At 40.9% G+C, this 24921-nt stretch overlaps 1 protein-coding gene across 1 annotated transcript in view; it reads right to left on the bottom strand.

Moving 5' to 3' along the window:
* TNS3 (tensin 3) overlaps nt 1-24921 on the bottom strand; it is a gene marked incomplete at both ends in the record, with an annotated part of 195689 nt that overhangs the window by 34823 nt on the left and 135945 nt on the right. The window contains 4 exons of the mRNA XM_080611182.1: nt 4700-4789; nt 4880-4997; nt 5363-5541; nt 14180-15439. Coding sequence (XP_080467308.1) covers nt 4700-4789; nt 4880-4997; nt 5363-5541; nt 14180-15439 — 1647 coding nt within the window. The remainder of the gene's footprint in view (nt 1-4699; nt 4790-4879; nt 4998-5362; nt 5542-14179; nt 15440-24921) is intronic.

The raw sequence follows: 24921 nt of genomic DNA, 5'->3' as shown, positions 1-24921 counted from the left end.
ACACAGACCTTGCTACCTGCCTTGTAGTAAAAATCATACATTTCTTGTGTCTCCTTGTACTTCTCATTGCTCCTTGATAGCCTCAATGGTTAAAACCAACCAAGAAACAACAGAAAACAGAACCACCCCCAAAAAACCACAACCCCAAAATCACAACAGCAAAACCCAAAACGCAGAGGACAGGGCCTATGATAACCATGCACTGAAGTGGATGCACTGATGTTCTGAACAAATAAACCCAGATGTCTGGAAAAAGTTTCATACCTTTCTCTAGCTTTGGATGCACATAGTTTATATGAACAGTTAACGGGAAGAGAGGAAGATAGGTATAAGTAAATATTATAGGTAGCATTTATATATTGTGAAGAAAGTTTTTGTACATCATAAACTGGGATTTTTTCCCCTCTCACAAATTAGTACCACTTTTCTTCCCTACACTACTAACCCTCCTAACACATGAAAACATTTTCAGTTCAGAACCTTGGCTTTTTTATCAACCAACCGAGCAGTGCATTTCATTTCCCTTGCAACTCAGTGACTCGAAGAAATTGCAATCCTAGGATAACAGTCTGAAATTCCAACAGTCTAGAATTATAATGAGTAATAGATTTATGCACTAATGAGGGTACCTGCTAGGTTGTGGCTTTGCCTTCAGAGAGGTTTAGGAAATACTCATCACTGTACTGGGTGATGGAACAGACTAAGCCTCTGTTAGTCAATGGGGGGAATTTAGGATTACAATGTCTGTGTTCAGATACAAACAGAGTCTATATGAGAAAAACTGTGGAATTACACCAGTCTTGAGGAGTTCCATGAGAACCTGAGGAAAAAAGCTGATTTTTGGACAATTTTTAGAAAAGATGCAGCTCATACATGTACCAGAAACTTTGAGTACAGCACCTGGGCTAACTCCATGGTGGGTATGAAAAGGCAAGGCCTTACACATGCTTGAAAGCTCTGAGATTCCTCATACAAGCAGCAGTGTTATCATTCCACCAGATGCACTGCTTGAACTATAAAAGTTTATTTAGGCTGTTCAGAAAAGATGGAAAACAAGACATCACGTCTTTCCGTCAGTACATGGATAAAGGATTAGAGACAATCTGCCCTTGTTCCACAGACCCCTGCCTTTTGCTGCAACACAGAGCCCGTTTGTGAGGCACATTTTCTCCAAAGCCCTATCTATGCTTTGGCCAGGGCTGAGGAAGGGGCAGCTCCTCATGTCCAGCCTGAGGGGTGGAGAGGCAGGGGTGGTGAGCCAGAGTTCAGTCCTCTGGCAAAGAGCTTGTTATGGTTTTGTTACTTCTGCATACAAAGGGACTTCAATTAGCTGCATGCTGTCTGAGATAAGAGCGCCTTTATAAGCTTCCAAATGGCTTACGAATAGTGCTTCTGTTCCTCCACTGATGTGTGGGACTCTCCCGCAGGACATACAATGGCTATTGTGTTACTCAGAAAGTTCTATCTGAAGCCTGCTTTTTCAAGGGGTATTTATAAATCTAGCCAATTTATAGACTGCTCAAGTTTCCCTTTAGAAACAAGGTGTCTTTCAAAAGGTAATCCAGAATGAACTGCAAGGGTGCTACATTACTTGCAAGCTAAGTGAGGAAAAGGGCAGTGAAACCATGGCAGGAAGTGATCACTAGAGCAGCAGCACTGACACAGAAGGACAGCATGCCCCGACAAAGACTGAAGTAGCTTAAACTTGCTCCCATCTGAGAAAGAACAAGGCTCTGGAAAGGAATCTGGCTCTTTCTAGGGGGCACAGACAGGATGGCTTAAAGAAACATATGGGGAGTAAGAAGAGGTAGAGCATAGATAATGAAAGGGAGACAGATCAATCATAGAATGGTTTGGGTTGGAAGGGACCTTAAAGGCCAACCAGTTCCAACCCCCTGCCACTAGATCAGGTTGCTCCAAACCCTGTCCTACCTGGCCTTGAAACATATGACTGATACGTAACAGCACTGAACTGACTTTTCCTAACAAACTGCTTCCCCCTGGAAAGAAAACTAAGATTTCTAGGGCTAACAGAGTACCATTTTATACAGGGTTTTGTCAGGCTTCAGTGAAGATAGTGCCCTTCACTTCAATGAATAGTTTAAGAATTAGAATGAGATGAATTCAAGATACAAAGTACACAGTTTATAACAAGAATTATTTACAAAAGAACAGATAATTTTATCACTTTTGTATACATAAGAGCTGGATGTCATTGTAATTCTTGACTACAGAATACACAAAAGCATGTACTATTCTTTTAAAAAGTATACTCTTATAAAACCACAGTAGTTCTCCCTTGATATGATACGTGCTAACAATGAAATCTATTCTCTCCAAGGAAGTGGGGAGGAAATAAGATAGCAATATATCTAGAAAATTGGTAGCCAGATATTACAGCATCCTTGGAACTAACTTGGAATGCAGGTAAGCAGCAAAGCTGAGATGCAGACAAAACAATTCTGAATTCAAGAGTGAGCTGAACTGAGACAAAAGGGGCAGTATCTCAATGGCAGAAACAAGAGTCCATGACTCTGAAGTCCTCAATCTGTTGAAAATCTCCGGAGAAGTCAGTATGTTTCCCAACTTCTGCCAAAAGAAAACCCATGAAAGCATTTAAAAGAAAAGTAAGGCTCAAAAGAAAGTACTGAAAATTGGGGCTGTAAGAATTCTTCCAAAGTCTGTTACAGTCACCTTTGTCACATGGCACTAGAGCAGCCTCAAACACAGGAACAGCTGCTTCTGTTCCCTTCAGATTCTTGGCCTTATTCAACACACAAAGCACGATGCTCTTGCTCTAGCCACGAATTAGGGATTGATAGCAGAAGCAACGAGAAGACGTCTTCTTCACTTCTTGCTGAAGTCAGAAGACACAGAAGCAAGTAAATACAGTACACAGATACTTACCGTAGATGCAGCCAATAATTAAAGTAGATTAGTGAAGGGAAAAGAGAAAAAAACCTCAAATATATAAAGTAGGATTCTAATACTGCCTCTGGCAACAAAAGTTTCCGTGCTCTGGTGGGAAAGTGCTTATTGCATGTTTTCTACTGACCCACCTCATACCCCTTTAACCTTAGTCTCAAAGTACATTATGTTTGTGCCTAAAAGCAAAGCCATAGACAGCTGAGCACTTAACCTGTAGCATTCAGTACATCTTGAGCATCATTTTTAAAGGGATATTCAAAGGGAGAATAACCTGCTTTCGTCTAAGCTAGAGTAATTATTTTCAGTGTCCCATTAATTGAGTATCTACACCCAGCATTTGACAGATGACAGCTTTTGGAATTAAGCAGGAGAATCACCAACAAAATAGAGAAATACACTCAAAGCCACACAGTTTTCCAGGGCTAATTCTTAGCAACAGCAGTGGAAACCATTTAACAACCAAGTGTTCAGTAGATGAACTCAGTGTAAGCAACCTGTAATTGATTTGTTGAAGCAGCCTTCAGAAAGAACTCTACCACTAATTATTTAAGACTTGAGAGAATAAAGGGCAAAGCCACAGCAACTGAGCCATAAAGACATGTATTGAACTGGGTAGAAGACTGCTTTATTATTTTATGCTGTTTTGACGCTATCTGCTTTTGACAACTATTAAATGAGGCAAATTAAACAAGAAGTGCTGTATTCCAAGCTTAAAACCACAACAATCGCTATTACTGCATCAAAATCCACCATCACATTTACTGGAAACTCTACTATCAAGATCCTGCCTGAAAAGGCTAAAACTAAATTATATAAACTATATAGTACTGTAACTATAAAACTGTAACTATAGAACTACATATACATATTAATTGTCATCTGAACATCTTCTAAGGCATACCACTTAACTGAACGCCTGTGATTTTTTTTCAGGTTTTAAATAAATTATGTTAGCTTCCTTCAACATCCAGCACTTTCTGATGCAGGCACCTGAAATACTATTATTTTAACTTACTGCTTTAGAATAGTTTTGCACAGAAAAGGTGGTGGCTAACAATAGCTTTGCTGCTGTTTTATCAGCAAAGAATTAAGGGCTGAAAGAAAAATCCTTTAATAATAAAATTCATAGCCAAATCCCATTAAATCTTGAACCATATAATCATCTATCACCAATTACTTTTCCATGCTTGCTTATTTATAAACTTTATTGTGACAAAAACCCCTCCGGAACATTCATTCCTTTGATTAATGACCTACTTGACTTGAGCATAGCTACTGCCAAGCTCTATTGTCAGCTTTGCTTGCCTGGACAGTAACATGTAGGAAGGACAGTACCACCCCTCTTCCCTCAGATGCAGATAAAGCCTAGTAACAACCATAAAGAACTCAAGTCTCTTGACAGTACCACTTCAACATATCAAACATTAGCAGAGACATCATGGAACACTGACACCATGCAAACACATGCAGACAACAAGAGCAGGATAGTATCAAACACTGAGTTGCATTTCCTCTTATTGCCATGACACAACTGCCTGATTGCTCCATGCCAATTTTTGACACTGAACACGGGACTCCCTTGGATAATTCTTCATTGTTTACTTCTTTTTTGATGTGATTAAAATAGCACAGCTAAATTCTATTTCTCTAACTTGCACATGTCTGAATTCATCAGGTCTATGTCCTACTTATAAAGGAATAACCACAACTATGTTAGTTGCCTTCGTGCACAGTTCAGTTTCAAATTACTTAAGACATAGGGGTATCTTACCAGGGTTGGTACCGGTTCTGTACAGCTCCAATGGGCTGCTGACCTTATGGCTGGAGGGAATATGCTGGTGGTACAGTGGAGGTGTTTTCACTAAGAGAGAAGGAAAAGCACAATTCCTGTTCAGTAACAGCTAAAACGTTAATAGTGCTATCAAAATAAACAGAGACAGACATTCCTTACCATACGGTGTCTCTGGTGACAGGGGAAAAGCTGGTGTGGATGGGACAAGTTCATTTCCATTTTTTGTTGGGGAGAAGATTCCCCCATCTATTTCATCTTGGTAACAAGCAACAGCCATCTAGAAAGGGCACAAAAAATCAAAACTACAGTGTGAAAATGCCCACTGAAGCCTACAACACAGTGGGGCATTTTTCACGAGATTACAGGAAGTTTCCTATAATCTGATCTACTGTTCCAGAAGATAGATCTTGGAAAACTAAAAAACATGCATAAAACCTGAAAACAGAGAGGACAAGAGCAGGACATCCTCAAACACTGCAACTGCATTTCTGAGGTAGCTACAGTCATTTGTTCTTCTTATTGCCACAGTGCAACTGCTGAATAGTTTCACACAGAATGTGGACATTGAGCATGAACGTGGGATTCCCCACTGGACATTTGGTTCAATAATAAGTATTCCTTGAAAAACTCTTCATGGTTTACCTCATTGGTCTCCCTTAAAGGAATTGGTGACCCTGGGTTTACAGCCTGGTCTGTAGCAGGAGACTTCATCCATCCACACCTGGTATACGACGGCTGCCCAGGGACATCGTTGTCATACTGCCCGACACTTAACTTTCTCATCCTTCTCCCTGTTGCATCGTCATCTTGTGTCCCTGGTGCTGAAAACAAACAGGTAAACTGATTAATAACCTTTATTTTAATTAGAGCTGTTAAAACAAACTTCACCATTGTACCTTCAGTGATTCTGTTCAAGGATGCTCATGAAGTAACTGGTTTCATAACCGCTTTACAAAACCACACAGGTGGGGAAACAAAACAATCAGTCGTAGTTAGTCTTGCTGGCACAAGTTAGAACACATTTGCAGTACACCTGGCTCCAGCCGAGTAAAGCAGCATGCTGCTTCAGTTTTGGAAGAGGTTCATCTCGGTGCCCCCGTTAAGGCCTGCCAGCAGGCGCCGCTATGGGCAGCCAAATGGGAAACCTCATCCCTAACACCCGGCAGCAAAACGATTGCTGCTTTCCAGGACTGCATTCCTCCTGAAAAATACAGCTTCTTTTTAGCGAACACACACTCCAGCCCTTCCTTATAAACACAGCTCACTGTATACCTTGTGTGTCAAACATGGCAATCACACTTAATCACAAAATTAGGTATCAGACACACACAGGAGCTGTACTGTAACCTGCTGGAGCCTGAGGAATGAGCACAGGAGTAAGCTGCGCCGGCAGAACAGTTGAGGATATTCAGGGGCATAAAGCAGTATTTGTTTCCAAAGTCACTAGATTGCCATTAGATGTAGCTTTATGATTAGCAAGACTTTATACAGAGTCATCCACTCCCACCAACAGTCACTTTCAGAATATCCCCTCCAGCAACTGCTTTGTCCACCCTTCTCAGTAAGAATAAGTGAACAAGAAGCATCCCACAGTAGTCTTTCCTGCGTCACAGGACAGTACAAACACAACTGTGTGCCTAGCAACTTCTCAGATACTCATTCCACCTGAAAGGTTCTAGCCAGAGGAAAAGGGGCTAAATAATGTTTAAAATATGGAAGCTTAAAAAGTATTTTCATTTTCCAAGTTGCACCATAAAAACCGTCTCAGCTGTGTCTTTTACAGGATGCGCTAGGTATATTTATATTGACTCCATAAAAGAAATAACTGGCTACATTTGGACCCTGAAATTTAACCCTATTGGTGGAATTTGCCAACTGACTAGTAGGATTTAATTTAGTTCTTGGCTTTAGTAGTGGTTACTGCCATATTGGCTTTAATGGTATCAGAGATGGATTTCTGAAAGTGTCTAATCCTGTAGTTTTGCAAGAGATTTACTAATATTTTTAGGATAAGCCACTACTTACCATCAAGTTACTCAGGCTGCTATAGGCCAATGCAGGATCACTGAAGTACCATAGACTTTAGTCTGCAAACTTTCTCTGTATTTTAATCTTAAATCTGTTTTCCTATACAGAAACCTATTTGAGCATTGATACCTTATAACTGTGCTACATAATCAAGGTGAAATGTCTGTAATACCTGCAGCTTTGCTGCATGCTAGATTTTACACCTTGGCTTCTGTCACTACTTCAGGATAGGAAATGAGCATGTGTGGAAGGTGTCCCTATCATGTTTCTCTACCAAAGTAGCTGCTTCAGCCCTCCTGCTGAGTTAGATGAATGGCACACTTTGGACTCCTGCTGCTCCATGATGGGGGATGTGTAGGAGATGTGCTTAATCAGCACATACTTACAGTTGGAAATGATTTTAAGAGTTTAAATGACACCAAGCAATGAAAGTAAGTTCTTCTAGAGATCCTCTTTTAAGAGAAATAGCTAATTCTCAAAGATTTTTTTGCATGTATAGACAATAAAAACTCTCAAGAGACTTTTACATAGTTTATTAGTTTTGCTAATGTACTTCAGAGCTGCCTCACTTAATGTTAACAGATGTTTAGAGTTAACTAATTTAAAAGGTATCTTTTAGTGTAAAGCATCAGGAGGCAAGACTTCCTAGAAGTCACATCATTTGGGTTTGTTCTTGTAGTTTAGCTTTAAGTTTTGGCAACGCTTCATAAATACCCCAGGAGCACGTATTTATTTCTCTGAAAGCATTTTGTAAACTCTCATTTCTCTCTTCTTCCCTTGTGAACTACAACAATGGATCTGTTTCCCCTGCAGAACAAATAACAACATTCAAACAGACTGGTATTGGAACAGCATCAGGCCTTTATCTTGTCAGATGGTTATCACCATGCCATTGCTACAGCTAACAGAAGAACAGCCAGTGGTTAAAGGTTAATCTTGGTTTGGTTTCTTTAGCTGCTTAGCTTTCCTGGAGTACTATTGAGAAGTATCTGTAACTATTAGAAAGAAAACACCACTAAGCTCAAAATCTTGTCTGCAGTGGCATGTCAACAGTGCTCCATCTCATGTATTAACTCTTGTCCTGGCTAAACTTCAAAACCTATTCTGTTAGTTCCCGATGTATTCTACATGTTTCCACATACTGAGTGCATGAGGCACACCATTAAAAGGTCCACATCTATATTCAGTTACCACAACAACTAGTAAGATGAGGCTTACATGTTCCCACTTGATGCACAGGGCTTGTGGGCTAGCCTCAAACTCAGCTTTATGTGAGAGTGGGGCAAGAACAGTCTATGTGGTAGGAGTCTCTGAGAGGAATGTTTCTTGTGGAGGTGGAAACCAAGCTGGACTGATATCCTTTCTGCCCATTATGGAAGTCAACTAGCAGTCTTTTCCAACCCCAGCAGAGTCCACTGAACATACTCCCTTAACTTCTACCTAGTTTATATCACAGCCAACTGAGCAAATTAAGAGTCAAACTGAAAACTCCTTACAACAGCTAATTACAAACCAAAGTTATTCAGAAATATGAAAGTTTCAGCATCTTTTTGTCTATCTATACAGAGGCTCTAAATGAATTTGTGCATTTTTGTGCGTGAAGAGGTGCGGTCAACTTTAAAGATCTAGGTATTACTCAGGCCACTTGACTGCCCTTCTATTCCCCTGCATGGCTTTTCTTGATAGAGCCTTTTTATTTTTTTTCTAAGTAAAACCAATGTATTAGCTATAAAAAAAGACTTACATAAATCTGTGGAGCCGGGACCAAAGCTGAACACAGTACTCCAGGTGTGGCTTGACGAGCACAGAATAGAGTGGGACAATGCGTATATTCATTACATATACTGAAGTGCATGCATAGTGATTAAAAATCTTGTCAAAACATGAAACATAAAATAATGGCAGAGTACGACAAGCGATGTGGAGAGTTCTGGCCTTCAGTGTCCTGCTTGACTAAAAATCCCTACTAAGCTGCAGCCAGATTTCAGTGTGAACTCTGCCTCTTTAGTTACAGTAGCATAAGAATACTATGCTAAAAAAAAACAAACCAAACAAAACCAAAATATCCAAAATATTTAAAAGTCCCATGAAGATGTAAGGTTTGCACATTCTGTTCCATAACCCAGTTGAATCGATCATAACGTGTCTCTGTAGAAACTCCATCAACTTGGTCACCAAGTAACGTTTATCTGTGGCTACATATATTGATACAGCAAAGGTGAAACAGTCACAGTTTAGAGTTGTAAAATGAAGATACGGGCTAGTTTTGAGATGCTGGCCTCACAATGTCTGTACTGGCTACACAGCTACAGTGATCCCACGTTTTTCTAACTGCTGGCTTTGGTTTAAAAGAGTTTACAAAAAAATCCACATCGCTTACAAATGACTAAACATATCCTTGTACAGCCAAAGAAGTTGTAAGGCTTCCTACACTGCATCAAACCAACTTATCTTGCAGTATGGGTGGAAGAAATTCCCACCTGTAACTACCAAGTGGACTCAGGATTTATAAACCAGCTAACATTACTGTATAGATTTGCACAGTGAGAGGGAACAAAAACTGGCTGAATAGCTTGGCCCAGAGATGCCAAGTCTAGCGGGAGGCAGATAACCAGTGATATACCCTAGGTGCCCATACTGCGTCCAGTCAGCACGAAGCTGAACACGAGCCAGCAACTGTGTGTTTGTGGCAAAGTTTAAAAACTGGAATTTAGTTGAAACTCCAGTTTTGACTTAAAAACTCAGGTTTCAACTGTAGTTTAGCTAAAACCTCTATTTAAACTTCCTGTTAACCACTGTAAAATTAACTCCAAGTCAGGTACAACATTTCCCTGTGTGGTGGAAACTACAACAGGTTTTGTAGTGTATTGTCAGCACATGTAAATAAGGCACATGAGGATCTGGACAAGCTTCGTTCTCCTGTTAGCTTACAGCTTATTTCAGATGGCCTGGGTTTGTTCTCCCACAGAATATCAGAGTGAGTGGGAACATCTGGAACAGTTCAATGCTTTTAAAAAACTATTCTTTAATAAAGTATGCAAAAAGGGTTACTTCCCCTCTCCTTTGTCTGCAGATACAGTGCAGCATAAGTTATGATACCGTAATCTGGACCATCTTCAAAGATTTCTTTTTGACAGAGAAAATATCTCTGAAGATGTTCCAGACACTTGCAGTCAGATGTTTAATCACCTCATTTGTATTCATTTTGCATGTTGGGATTTTTTTGAGGGAAGGAAAATGCCTTTGTTTAATGCTCAATTCTTTACTGACCTGATCAACTATATATAAACCCCACACAAAGTCTAAAGCTGTATGCATTGTGTACCTGCATTGTCCCCACCACATTAGGTGACCTAACAATGTTTCAAGATGTTTTTTTCCAAACACTCAATGCATGAAGAGGAATTAGAATTAGCTGAGAGCAACAACATAATTTCAACCTTCTGGAAATTACAGTCCCTCTCTTCCTCATGCTGCCTGATTCAGACAGACATGCATCTCTGTGACAGCAATGGAGACAGGCTACCTCCAAATGTTGAATGCAAGTGCCCATGTGCTCTGCCTTAATTTGATCACATAATCTTTCACCTGCTTCTAATGCTTTTCTTAAGATGAAAGTTGTTAACGTTTTAAGAATGAAAAGGTGGAGGCAGGGATTAGCCATGGGTGCCAGTAATGGTAAGTTAGCTTTCTAGGTAGAAGCAAAACGTAGTTTTCGCTTTCCTTCTCCACCCAGTAAGCATAAGCTTTGCGATAGAAGATGGATGGTCCCAGGAAATAAGTTTTACAAAGGATCTTTAACAGTAAACTGAGGTTATATGATATTAGGTATGAAAGAACATGTGTAAAGGGGGGCCATATGGCTGCAGACAAACCATTACAAACACATAAACATTTCCTCAGGCTACAAACTTTGATGTTATTTAAAATTCAGAACTACTGCAGCACTCTCTTACTAGTAAATGGCATCACCATTTAATACCAGAAACTCATCTCCATGTAACTGAGCTCATGTAAAAGCAAGAAATTGGAAAATCTTAATATACAGTGCACTGCTTGACCTCTACACAGCAACACACATAGCACTAAAGGAGAAAAGAGACACTGTTCTACATGGTGCATAAAGACATACTAGCAAAAGAAACTCAAGGATCACTGCTCCTTCCTGTCCTCAGAAGCTCTGAGCACTTAACCCAAGATGGCATTTTGACAGAACCCAGAACTTGGCTACATGGGCAGTCCGTAGTTTGTGACACATTAACCTACGTTAAGGGCACGTGTATAAAAACCTCTAGGAAGAAGCGCAACAGGAGATGTAGCTGCCTATCTGTCAATCAGTGCAGAAACATGCCAGCAAAGAGAGGTAAGAATGCACCATAATGTACATCCCAGCTGACACACACATTCCACCCCTAAGCTTATTCTTCCACGCTTGCAGAGCACTGGAAACATGCACATACTTTCTTAAGGCATACATTTTCTGCACACTCATGCAGGAAACCAGATAACTTGACCATCCTCTTGTAATTCAACCCTTTGGTTAGACACACACACAATGCATCATGTCAGTCCCATTCATCTCCAGTTCTGTTTGCTCCCGCTCACTCACAACACCTCATTCACTCATTCAACCTCACTCAGAGCCATTCAGCCTTCATCTGCCAACTCCCTCCAGCACAGGCCAATTCATGCTTTTTATAAACTTCATTAGGTCAAGGACTGTTTTAGTCCCAGGGTACAGGGCTCCCCCTAAAACCTGTGTAAGTCCAACTATTACTCACCAGTGAACAACTGGTTTGGTTATGCTTTACTCATAGCTATCTCCTCATCCCCATGGCAGCCAGCATTTCCTTGTACTAGTAACTACACCTCCTGTGCTGCCGCAGTTTCGACAGCTAATTAAGTGTCCTGGCCAATCGCTTGCTTATCCCAATCCTGTGAGTACTCCAAGGTAAGTTAACCATATCCAGCAGGCCCTGTGCTCTGCTACCACCAACTGGCAATAAACAACGTATCACTGTTATTTTAAGGGATTATCTAGCTTGTATTACGTATTTTTCTTTCTAGTATAGCAGATTTACAGCCTTTCACTGCAAATATGCTGAGTAGTTCAGCTTCACTGCATATGTGTGAATGTGCATGAACGAAGCTGGACTGAACTGCGCGCTGTGGAAGGAAAGCAATGTTAAAGTCTGAACAGGAACTTTCCATGATATTCATTAGTTTGTTCTCACACATGCAGAAATAGACTTTTGACTTTCACGAAGCACAATGAGTTAAGTTTTTATCTGTTTGTGGTTTTGTTGTTTTAAACTGTTTAACACATAGGTTGCCCACAGAGGTGGTTGTAGATAGGAGACAATCAAAAGGCATCTGGATATGGTCCTGGGCAGCTGAGTCTAAGTGGCCCTGCCTGAGGGGGGGATCTGATCCACATGATATTCAAAGGTCCTTTCCAAACTCAAACACATCTCAATTCTGTGACTTCAGTATGAATGTGGGTGTTGCTTTGGAGCAGAGATAAAGGGTATGGAGTAAATATTCAGTGTTAAACAGAGCTGCCCTTGATACCAAATAACGCTTACGTACCGCGTCCAGTGTACAAATCATACAAACCATCTCACTTTCAGAGACATATATTCTGCATCTAATTAAATCCTTCAAAGATGTCTTCTATTGACTTGAACTGGAAGTAGCTTAGGAATCAGTATGCGTAAGGTTATATTTGAAGCTCAGTATGACGCAAACATCCTGTAAGGATGTTCAATATTTCTAAGAGACAGGTTTAAAAAACAAATGGAAAAACATTAACCCTTCTTTTCCCTTGCTCAGGGTGATGAAGGAGAGAAAAATGCCTTGACCAAAGGCAAGGACATAACAAAAAGTAAAGGAGCTTCCTGACTCCTACACTCTTTCCTCTTTCCCACTGTGCCCTGTTGCCCCACCAAAATCATCCACAAGTCTAAATGCTCTCTGTATTTTCATAATTAATTCCAAATTCATCATTATCTTTAAAACAAACAGTCTTCCACAACATGCCTCAAGGACTCGGATTCTCCTCAGTCTTTTTTAGGGCAAGAAGTTCATCTGCTTTACCTGACTTTACAAATGGAAGGTAACTGACAGTGACTCCTGTTTCCTTTGGGAGAAGACCAGAATCAGTGAGAAAAATCCAAACATTTCAGATTCATACCTTTAAACAGAGAATGTAAAAGGTGGCTCATTCTAAATGACCCTTTTGCTGCTTTCACTAGCTTCACTGAGTACCAAAGAGAAGAGTTCTCTCCCGCTAGAAAAATCTCATTTCCAATTTTTCCATCAGCTGATCATTTGGAAAGATTTAAGAGAATTACGAACTGATGAATTCAATCCTTCAAGAGCCACAAAACTCATACTGTGTATTAAAAACAATCATACAGTGAAGCACCTCACATATGTGCATCATGGATTTTGGGCTTCTTTAGTCCTCAATTACCCTCCTAAACACAAAATTGGATCCTTCCATCACAAGGAAGGATCCATCCTTGGTGATCCATCATAATCACGCACATTAATGGAAATCACACACTAGTCAGGCACAGTCATCATTGAATGGTTTAGCATATCCAAGTGGGCTTGAGCTGAAACAGCTCATTTGTGTCCACTGTGGCCATGGACACATGTTCTGGCATGTTGACTGATGCTGAATCAAATCCTGGAGACACAAGCAAGTCTTTCATTGCACCAAGACTGGAGGTAGGAAGAGGGAGAAGAGGAAGAGGGAAGGAGAGAATGGTATATATTCTGTCAGAGGCATTAGAACTTTCAGACACGACAGTGAGACCAGTAAGAGCTTGTTTGCCACAAATTTTAGCTACAGCATTAACGAAAGGTTTCAGTGGACGGAAGCAGGGACAGACTACTCATCCTTCTGCAGAGCAGCTAGTTCTAGAAACATTACTTAGGCAATACAGTCAGCAAGTGCTGCACATTTAATCCCACCAGATGATTTCTGCAGTCATACCAGCTACACTATATTTGAAGGTAAAATAGAGCTTTTTCTCCTACTTTAAGTAGAAATCATTAAAAAACATCATAATAAAAAGCATATAATCATAAACCGTTTCAGTACAGATGCCTTCTAAAAATGTCTCAAAATAGGAACTGTAGAAATTCTGCTCCCTTACTAAAGTTACAGTAGAAAAAATTCCCAACTGATGATCTGTAACAGGCAAGAATTTGCTGAACAGTACTTTTTTCAAGCAAAAACTAAGCACCTGCAAAACTCACTTATCTTACACCAGTTTCATTCTTGGGTGGTTATGTGAAGAGAGTATCAGGAATCACCCCTTGCTAATCATCCTGAAAGTTTTAAGTCATGACCTGAGGTCCTGCTGTACCACATCAAGAACACCCAAGTGCAACGAAATGCAGTATATTCACAAAGCTTACCATGCTGGGAGGGATTCCTGTTTGTGACATCTAATTTGTCATGGAAGCCAGGACTCCTGCCAAGCCCTTCCACGTCTACATCAAGGCTGGTGAAGCCATTTACTTGATTCCTGTCCCTGGTGACAGTGTTAATGCGGGTCGGGATAGGTTCAAATGTAGGGTCTAACTCCAAGATCAACCTGTTCAGTTGTTCAATGGACTGATCAATATCCAAAGTTGGAGAAGCTGGCAAGTCACTCGCATTCTGTCCTAGATCCAGGCTATTTGTGTCCCTCTGAGGCACTGGCATTGACTTGAAGCTCTCAGCACCAGCATGTTCTGCAGCTTCAGCAGCACCTGGCACGCTTCCTAGCCCCCTCTGTACAGCAGCTCTGCTGCTGGAGTTACGTGTTGGGGTGTCCGGGGCTCGGGACTGGCTCTGGACACTGCCTGCATTCTCCACCGTGTTATGAATGCCAACACTAATTTCATTCTCTGGGGCAAACCCATATTGGTGAGCAGTGACCATTTGCTGCTGGCGTACCCAGGTCTGAGTAGAATAGTTACTTGGGCCATAGCCTTGAGGCTGGGGTGAAACAGAAGGATTCCGTTGTAACTGCTGGGTTGACTTTGACTCAGTGCTTCCAAATGTCCTCTCATAGAGAGGATCCACACCAATTCCCAGGTCTGGAGCAAAAACATTGTGGTGTTCTTCCCCAGCATTACTTCCAAAGCCATCTGAAAGAAGTGAGTTCTGACTACTCTTGTGGCAACTGAAGTTCCCTAAGTGGGTGGAGTGCTGCCCTTCTGAGGAAGACAAAGTCCCGATGCTGTCCACACTGTGAAGGTCATGATTAGGCATTTCATCATCCAGAATATCAGTCTCCCTGTCCTTCAGTTTGGTGTCTCCGTTCATGTGAACTTGAGCCGGCACTATGTGGTGAGTCCCACTGTACTTGCTTCGAACATCAGTCATATCCTTGGTGGTGTTGACAGAATCCTCCAGACCAAAGCCACTGAGTAGCTGGTCCAGCTCTGCCTTCTCCTGTGGGCTCAGACCCCGTTTGACTCCAGGCACAAGGCGCTCTTCAGTCTTGTCTGTCCTGGTGGAAGCTGTTGAGTGTCCTGAATCACTGCTGACAGACAGCGTATGATCACTGTGATCAGGACTGCCAGTCACAGGAACACCCTGAGCAACACCACGGATGCTGCTGTCAGAAGAGCTCTTCTTTCTCACTTTGGCATACAGGCTGCCATCAATGGGACCTTGGGTATGCAGCACTGTGGAGAGAGAAGTATGAGGCATTACACAAGGGCTTTCACTGGTGTCACAACACAAAAGTACTAGTACTAATGGTATTGCTTCTGCAAAACTAAATTAGCCTTACAAAAACAGCATCAAGCAGTGGCATTATCTTCTTTCATTTTATATTTCAACTTATAACAGCTCTCTTAATAGAAATAAAACATGCCATTCATAGTTCAAGATCAAGTACAGTTTTCTTTTTATGCTGTTTTGAATGTATGTTTAAAGCTCCACAAACTCTTCACACTCATTTGAAGAATTACCCTATTAAAGTGCTAAAATTTGAGAGGCAGCTTACCATGCATTCCGTTCAAAGCAAGAATGGTTCAATACTTGCCTTGAATGTATTATCATGCAATTACCAGTTCATCCATTTCTACCTGATGGTCTAACTACACTACAAAGAATCATTTACTTATTTTCTTGGTGGTGCAGGGAAAAAAAACAGGCTTTCAATCAGAGCTTCTGTCCTTGGAATATATGTTAAGGCCCCTTCACAAAGGCATATATGAGGAAATGTTAGATGATGAAATTTCTCCATGTGTGGGGGATCTGGTGTGCATTTCACAGTTCAACAAGGGCCACAATCCCTTGAAGATCAGAATGTAACTCCTTCCTCATGAATGATGGGAAGAACTTAACTTTATTTCTGATCTCTGAGGTACTCCCTCAACTGAAGTTTATGAATAACCATTCATAATAAATATGGTTAGAACTTTTTTTTCTGTTTAGAACATATTTAGAAAATACAACAACTTTGCAGGAAAAAAAGCTGTGTGTTGAGAACAGACAAATTCCTGCTTTCAGATGCATGAGCACCACTTAGCACGCTTCACTGCACCAGCTATGCACAGAACTAGGTAAGCCAAGTTTTACCTTACAGGTAATTCAAGTGGAGAGCTTCACTGAAGTGACTATACTGCTTGTGATCCCTGACCTGTTCCTGGCATCCATGAACCTCGCTGCTTGTTCTATCTTGAGACATACAGCCTGTATGTTTTTAATCTATTTATTTTCTGTCCTGCTGCAGCCACCAGCCCATCTCATGGTTATGATTTCTCTTTAGTCATCAACAAAAACTTGACTTGAAAACATACAACAGAAGTCAAGAGAATCACAAGTTAGAGATCAGTATCTCAGCCTTAGAATTGCATCCTGTGTACACACCTCTACATATGTTATCACATATGTAGTATTTTAGATGTGCTTTACTGCTAACAGGAATCACATAAAATATATACTCAACAATAACAAATATGAAATACATACAAAATTAGTAAAGTTGTTGAAAAAATCTCTTTTTGCTTCCCAGGGGGAGGGAAATAAAATCAAACTCACAAACTTAAGACAGATTTTTAGATAAAAATCAGGAAATAAAAAAAATAAATCCATTTGAGTTCAAAATACTACTGTGAGAATAATCTCTGCTGTGGTACTTCAGTACTACCAACAATGGACATGGTTAAAACCACAGAACACTGAATACAGCAATTAACCTCTGGAACACTTCAAAAGCTCAAGAGTTTATTTGAACCCAGCTTATTTTAGGCAAACCACTTTTTCTTGCCTCTGCCTATTAGGCTTTTTAAAGCTCTCCTTGACGTGATAGCCCAAGAAGAAGAAATGAAGATAGCGTTTTCCTTTACTGAACTTGTTTCTACAGCTCCCACACATATCACACAGGTCAGAACAACCTGAGGTAGAGTTTGGCTACTGGGGTCTTACTCAGGGCTGAAAATGAACATAATTCATACTGGTGCTTATGAAAAGCTTTAGGAGTAAATATTTCTACTGTTTGCCAAGCCAAGAAAGTGAAGTGAGTGCTTCTACTTTCCAAGGACTTAATGCTCATTTACCAAAACACTCCACTAAGCAGAAGTTACTGAATAACTTTTCCTATCCATAGTTTGAGAATTGTTTGATGATAAAAAGAAATGAGATCTTTAGAATCGAGGAACAGGCAGATTTTTGTCAAAGGTAACCACCAGCTTAGTCTCCATGTGTGAGCTCCACAATCAGAAGAGCCCTGGAGAGCCCAATGCATTTCAACATCAACTCTACCACACATTTTCAAAAATACACTTAAAATGGCATTGTGATCATGAAGCTTCCAAGCTAGGAAGCTTTTCCAGGCAGTACCATCTTAGAAAAAGCATTATTCACAAACTGAACCCATGATGGCAATGAATTCATCAGTTTACAATGGCAAGAAAAGTGGTCTGGTTGGAAAAAGCCATCATTATGGGACACACTGCCAAGTTTCCATCAGTTCAAATACCCACATACTAGAAGTTATGTGATAGGTTCAATACATTTTAGCTAATAATTAAGGGACAACTTCTTACTTTTTAAGGATTAGGTCCTGTTACTTGTCTGATGCTGATTTTAAAAACAGCACATGCAGAAGACCAAAATGCTCCTTTTCAGAACAAGCCATCAGGCTAGGCAGAAAAGAAAGCAATTCCTCTTGCCATGGAATTTCTCTGTGAGCAAACTGTTCCAAGTTCACTGAGGTTTATGATGTGTAAATCCCATGGTGAAAGGAGCTGCTGTGCATGAGGCTGAATGTCTCTGCACAGATATTTAAAAGCAGTATTTATGAAAAAAATACCATACCTAAGGAAAACACAGCCCGTTGACAGGTTCGCAGCCTCTTTCATGCTGTGATTTCTCATAAGCTCTCACTACTGCTAGGGCAATGAAGCATACTTGGGTGTTTTATGTGGAATTACTTCATACAATTACCATGAGAGATTGCAAGAATAAATTAAAAACCAACCAACCAACCAAACCCCCCCCTTAAAACACACTAACTCTTAAGTGATTTTTTTCTTTTCTGTGTGCTTAGCTTTGAGTTTAAAAACTAGAAAAGAAAACAATACCAAACTGCTTTGTTTTGTATAGTTTAATATCCTGAAACAAAACAGGCTTGAATTTAGAGGTCTGAACTGGAATGCAGTTCAGTAAATACAGTACTAGTACACTTGAACCATTAAGAAGTCTTTCTGTTTGACTTTTCTGTTACCCAGAACTAGGCACAGCGCAGTAAATCCTTCAAACCTGCTGGTCTGCTGCAAACACTTCCCACCAGATGAAACATTCCAGCATGCACGTTTGGTTCACCATACAGAAATTTTAAGTACAAGGAACAAGGGACAGGACAAGAGGAAATGGCCTCAAGCTGCACCAGGGGAGGTTTAGATGGAGCTGAGGAACAATTCCTTCCCCAGAGGGTGCTCAGGCATTGGAACAGGCTGCCCAGGGCAGGGCTGGAGTCACCGTCCCTGCAAGTGTTCACACACCGTGGAGACGAGGCCTCAGTGCCATGGGTTAGTGGTGGCCTTGGCAGTGCTGGGGAACAGTTGGACTGCATGAGCTTAAAGCTCTTTTCCAGCCCAGCTGATTCTATGATTCTATGACCTGTCAAATTCTCAAGATACAGCCATGGAAACAATGTAAAACACTGGTGCATCTCCCTCTGTCAGCCCTCCCTGTGCCATCACACAGTGCCATCTAAGCACAGCAACAGTGGTACAGACAGTTGGACAGAAAATGAAATAGAAACAACAAACCTACAGTCACGTAAGTGGATTATAAACCTCAATAACTGTTCATCTCTTCATGTTTCTATTTTAAACATCTGTACAGTATCTCTACACACAAATTGGGAAATATGCGAAAAATAATTCCTCAGTGTATTTTAATGGTGTTAGGAAGCTTCAGCAGTAGTAACCTTTTTGCTACAGCCTGGTCCCTGTTCAAATTAAAATCTCTGAAGTTTGAGATGTTCCTAAGATAACCAGAGGAGGCCACAAGGATGATCAGGGACTGGAGCACCTCCCGTATGAAGGGCTGGGAACATTGGGGCTGTTCAGCCTGGAGAAGAGAAGCTGCGTGGAGACCTCAGAGCAGCTTCCAGTGTCTGAAGGGGGCTACAAGGATGCTGGAGAGGGACTCTTCATCAGGGACTGTAGCGATAGGACAAGGGATGATGGGTTCAAACTGAAACAGGAAGTTCAGGTTAGATATAAGGAAGAAGTTCTGCCCTGTGAGGGTGCTGAGGCACTGGCACTGGTTGCTGTCCTGAGTTCAGCAGTAGCAGTCATTTTTCTCCTTAGTAGCTGGTGCAGTGCTGTGGTTTTGAAGTGAGAAATGGTAAATGCTTCCAGAGAAGCTGTGAATGCTCCATCCCCGGCAGTGTTCAAGGCCAGCTCGGACAGAGCCTTGGGTGACATGGTCTAGCGTGAGGCACCCCTCCCCATGGCAGGAGGTTGGAACTGGATGATCTTAAGGTCCTTTCCAATCCAGACCAGTCTATGATTCTATGACTAGAACCACTTTGCACAGCAACCAGTGACTGTGAGTTGTCTGGGGTTCCCCATTACTACATATGCTAATGAGTCACACAGCCCTGTCAGCACTGACCACAGCAGAAGGGATGATATCTGCATACTAGCATCCCTGTGAAATATTCTGACACCATAAAACTGGCATCTAGGTTTTGTGGCATTCAGTGTCTCACACTGTTACCTCAATTGCTACTATCTAGAATGCCAGTAGATTAAAAAGCCCAGACCGCTGTAGACTGGAGTACTATCTTATTCAGCATCAGCCTGTGTTCATAATCAAAACAAGCCTAGGTAAACCACTTAGTAAGAACCTCACAATGAAAGAAACGAACGGCTTGAAATATTTTATACACCCTGCATTATTATCTGATAAATTCAGGTTATCTAAACTGGAAGGAAATGCATATACATGAGGGGACAACCAAGAACTCAACTGGACTAAATAAGCAAACAATTTACCAGGATTCCCAGTACTGCACTAACCCATTTAAAGTGAACTCCCAGCTATATAAATGGGTAATTTTAGCAGCATGATCACAGAACCATAGAATGGTTCAGGCTGGAAGGGACCTTAAAGCTCATCCAGTTCCAACCCCCTGCCATGGGCAGGAATACCTTCCACAAGACCAGGTTGCTCAAATGGGAATGTAATCAGTAAAGCATGGGATATAGATGCAGATGTCCTACTCAAGTATCCATACCTGAAAGTCTGGTCCACTTCAAAAATCCCTAAGGCAATTTCTCAAAGCAGTGGCTCCCCAGTCAGAGGTTGTACCAGTCACAAGCAGGATAGTGAGCCTAAGACTCTACTTCTGATATTTATGCTAGAACTTGAGGAGTTGTTATCTGTGTACAAGTGAAGCAAGAAACAGAAATGTTTGGGACCTGATGACTTTCGGTTGTGAATTTAAAGATGATGACAATATTGTCAGACTTCACAAGGAAACACCTGCAATTGAGGGATAAAACTATTTATTTGCAACTAGACCATCTGGCTCTTGTAGGCAGCTGCATTTTTAGGAACCTCAAGTAGTCACCAAAATGTTACCAGTTTCCATTATTAGCACATGAGAATGAATGAGACTCACAGCTAAACAAAAACTCAGCTGCTTCCGAGGAGTCTGGATAGTTAAACTTGCAGCTCCTGATCATGAAAACACAATGGGTATTGCACATGACAAATAGAAATGATTTTCCAATCATTTGCAGTGTTTTAATCATCTGCAGTGTTGTAAGAACGCATTCTTAGATTCAATTTGCCTTTTTTTAAATGGAATTATGGCAAGCACTTACATGTAATTACCCAGTAATGATTAAAAAATCTGCTGGGTGATGCTGAACAGCATTAGGAATTTAGTTTTACTAACACAGACTCGTGTAAGATTTGTCACTGCAAGTCCAGTGGAAAGAACACATCTTAGCTGAGGTTAAAAATCAACTCTACCTAGAATTTTTTCCCTCCTAACTCAGTTTAAAAGGAATATAAAATATGAGCATGAAAAATAATATTTTCATATTAAAATATAGCATTTCTGCCAGGGCGGAATTAAATGTACACACTCTGTTGACAGAGTAAGCATGTAGAAAGCACATGCATACACCAGTGGTTTTACCAAATGTTATACTGGGCAGCCTGAGATATGTTTCTAAACCAGAGTAACCCAGAGAATACTTGGATATGACTTACTTTACATTGAAACAACTATCACAAATCTATCTCCAAAGGTTCAATCTCATAGCAGAGAACATGCAAATAGTCAAAATCTAACTAGACTTAGATTTTTGTTTATGCATTTTATGTAAAATGCATATATATACACACACTGTTTTTATATAAGTTCCCTCTATAAACTAGATATATATAAATATATAGTTTATAAAACTATGTATGTTGCTTATTTGTTCATAAACCCAGGACAAATGAACTCCTCAAATACTATAAGCCTTTAAATTACAAGGTTTTGAAGTTGTTCTCGTAACACCTTCATTTCATATTCTACCTTTTTTCTAAATCATGATTTTGGAATACCTCTGCACTAAGACTTTTGGACTTCTTTTTACTCTGGTATTAATCCATGTGTTCCCCCCAAAAGTGATAACCAACTTAACTGCATAAATGAAGCTATGCATGTAGACAGGGACCATTTTTTACCAAAGAAAGTGAGAAAATCCAGCAGCAAAGCAAGATTTCATTCTATCCACCTTGCTAAGCAATGGAACTGCAGAGGCCTCATGCATTCGATACCTCAGCTCAATGCACATCTGTATCCCTGCTCTCAGTTTTTCCGAGGAAGCAACACTCTGTAAAATGTGGGAGTAACACAGCTGTCAAAAACCAAGAGAAGTTCACAGCAGAGGAGACCTAAGTACTGCTGGAATTTAGCTAACCAAACCGAAGGGGCCCACTCTCTTTCAGCCTGACCTCTCTTCCAAGGAGCTGCTCCAACTCTCTGAACTGCTCAGGCTGTAGCCTGACAAAATTCCCACACTGACTCTCAATTACACACACACACATACACACCAGTATCAGTGTCTCTCTTATGAATGCAAGCCTCAGAGCAAAGGGTATGTGTGTATTTTCACTCCCATACCTAATACACAAAGACCAACTTATATAAAAATTAGGAGCTGAAATACCAGCACATACCACATTCAGCGGCTTCCTTCCAAGCCTGTGTTTCCTGGCACTTCCCTCCTTGAAATCCAAATATCCAAAGGCAGGCTTGTGAGTTAAAATGAGGTTTCAGTCTTTCAGCCTTCTGACTTGTCCATTCACCACTTGTGAAAACACATACAAATGCAAGCCAGCTAGGTAAATACATATACCACAAATCCAGCAAAAGCCATTCTGACCCCAACAAAAAGAAGGTTGCAAACACACAAACCTTTGCATGCTGTACCCTCGTTCATGTTGCAGCAGGCAACATTACAGGAGAGCTGGATTATTTTTTTCAACCTCAGAAATAAATAAATCTACCTTCAGGCAAACCTGGACAAGTCCAGAGCTGCATTCCTTCAAAGTTGAATCTTTTTAAGTGTGCTTGTCTTTTCCTTTCTCCCTCCCTAACAAACACAGGCCCTCATTCCTTGCAAACTCTTCCCATATAACTCCTATAAAATCTATACAGAAATACACGTGGTTTGTATTTCCAGCTCTTGAACCACAACAAAGCTTACCTCTTTACTGGGCATGACCAGGAACTTTCTGCAATAGTCAATCACTGGCTCATTAACATTCTCTAAGCAAAACTCTGCACACAGGAAAGCCAGCTAGGGCAAACACCCCAGTTTAAAAAGGCAAGAAATGTCTCTACTCCTGCTGCTTGAGCTGTAGCTGCTGTTCCTGCTCCTGGAGGTAAATGGTCTTGCTAAAGAAGCATGAGACTTGTAGCAGCCAGAAAAAGCAAGTGAAAATGTAAACACAAGGGTGGAGCCTGAGGGGACAATCAGGTTCAATGAAATCTGAACTCCTGGAGCCAAGGAGGAATGGAAACGTGTCAGCTGAAAAGGTAATTCAGTCTACAAGTTATTTCCTTACAGTGGTTCTCTTCTCTGGCTGTTTCAATATCCATATGAAGCCGACCGAGTTTCAGCTCACAGATCATTTAGCCACAAGCTTATGTTTGCTTGCTTTCGAAGACTTTTTTTCCTAAATCAAACAGCAGCTCTGCATAAATTAACTCACCCTATGGATAGTTTACCAGCAACAGATTCATTGAGACACATCACCATGCTGCACCACTTTAGTAGTTCTTCACACAATTACTGCAAGAATGCCTTGGGAACTCAAGTGAGCCCTGTATAACTACTGCTTAAACCTATCCATGGATGTGTTTAGAAATACGTTCTCAAACTGCATCACTCAACTGGTTTTGCTGATGCTTCCTCTGTTACCAGTTCCAGACTTTCTGGTACACATCAGCCTTTGCAGTGCTGGGTACTTCTGGTTGCGTACATGTTCCCACATCTGAGGATACTGGATTACTGGGTGTGCCAGCCTGGTCCAGTTCACATACGGAACATTTAAATCCTGAAGGCCAGGTTACACCACTCCAAAGTTTTTATGCTGACTGTTGTGAGTACAGACAATACTGATCTGGCACAGAGTGGCAGAGAAGAGTCATGCAAATGAACTGGTCACAATGAACTCATCAGAACTTTCAGGAAAAAGCTATCGTCAGCACCGTGAATATGTATCACCTCAGACCCTTGCATTGCCCGGTTGTGCCTTCTACAGTTTGGAGACCTAAAACTGATTTCAGCGCAACTCTCAAATTGGGATATAGAAAGTAGGTCCTGATTTAGTAAATTGGTGCAAGGTTGCAAGATCAGTTCCTGGTTCATAAACATTCATCTGGCAATCCTATACTACATTTTTAGAGAGTTTTTAGAGAATTATAGTTTGAGGATAATGAAATGGACTGGAAAGGAAGAAAAAAGGTATAATGTCATCTTTTACCACTGTTTTTCCCTTCACCTGACTATCCAAGACATCCAAGCAAAGGCTGATGTTCATATACACAGTCCATTTTAAAGAACTGGTTTTCCAATATGAAGTAGCAGTAGCTAAGTAGCGAGGAAGCTGTCTGCTTTGTTGTGCCTCACAAGTCCCTGACTCCAACAGAAAAATAAAGGAGGCTGAAGAAAACAAGGCACGTATCACAAAAAAAGTGATCAAACACTCTGAAAGGAAACAAACTGAAGAGGCTGCTGTTAGCAAAAACAAGCAGGATCCTCAGACTCACATGAGGTTGAATCTTTTCAGAAGCAAAGGAAAGGGCATCCAAGACCCTACAGAATCTTTATGCTGTGCAAATGCTAATATATATTTCCCAGCCATTCCAAAGCATTACATTTGTATTTTAATGCTTTTATAAGTACTGGGGAGTAAGAAAAAACTGCTTCACAAAGCACAGCTCCTAGCCCAGGGCTGGCTGCTGTCCAGCCAGCATGGGGCACAGAGAGAGCCAGCCAGTACAGACTCACCCTTACAATACTACTGTAAATATACTGTCCTACTTTTGCCCACCTGGAATCAAAAGAAAATAGTACTTGTGCCATGATCCAAAGTACAAAGAATAGACCAATTATTACTGCAACATCGTATA

This window comes from Psittacula echo (assembly GCF_963264785.1).
Source record: "Psittacula echo genome assembly, chromosome: 2".
Lineage (NCBI taxonomy): Eukaryota > Metazoa > Chordata > Aves > Psittaciformes > Psittacidae > Psittacula > Psittacula echo.
The sequence above is the reverse complement of the archived record's forward strand: the minus strand, read 5'-3'. Positions and strand labels throughout refer to the sequence as shown.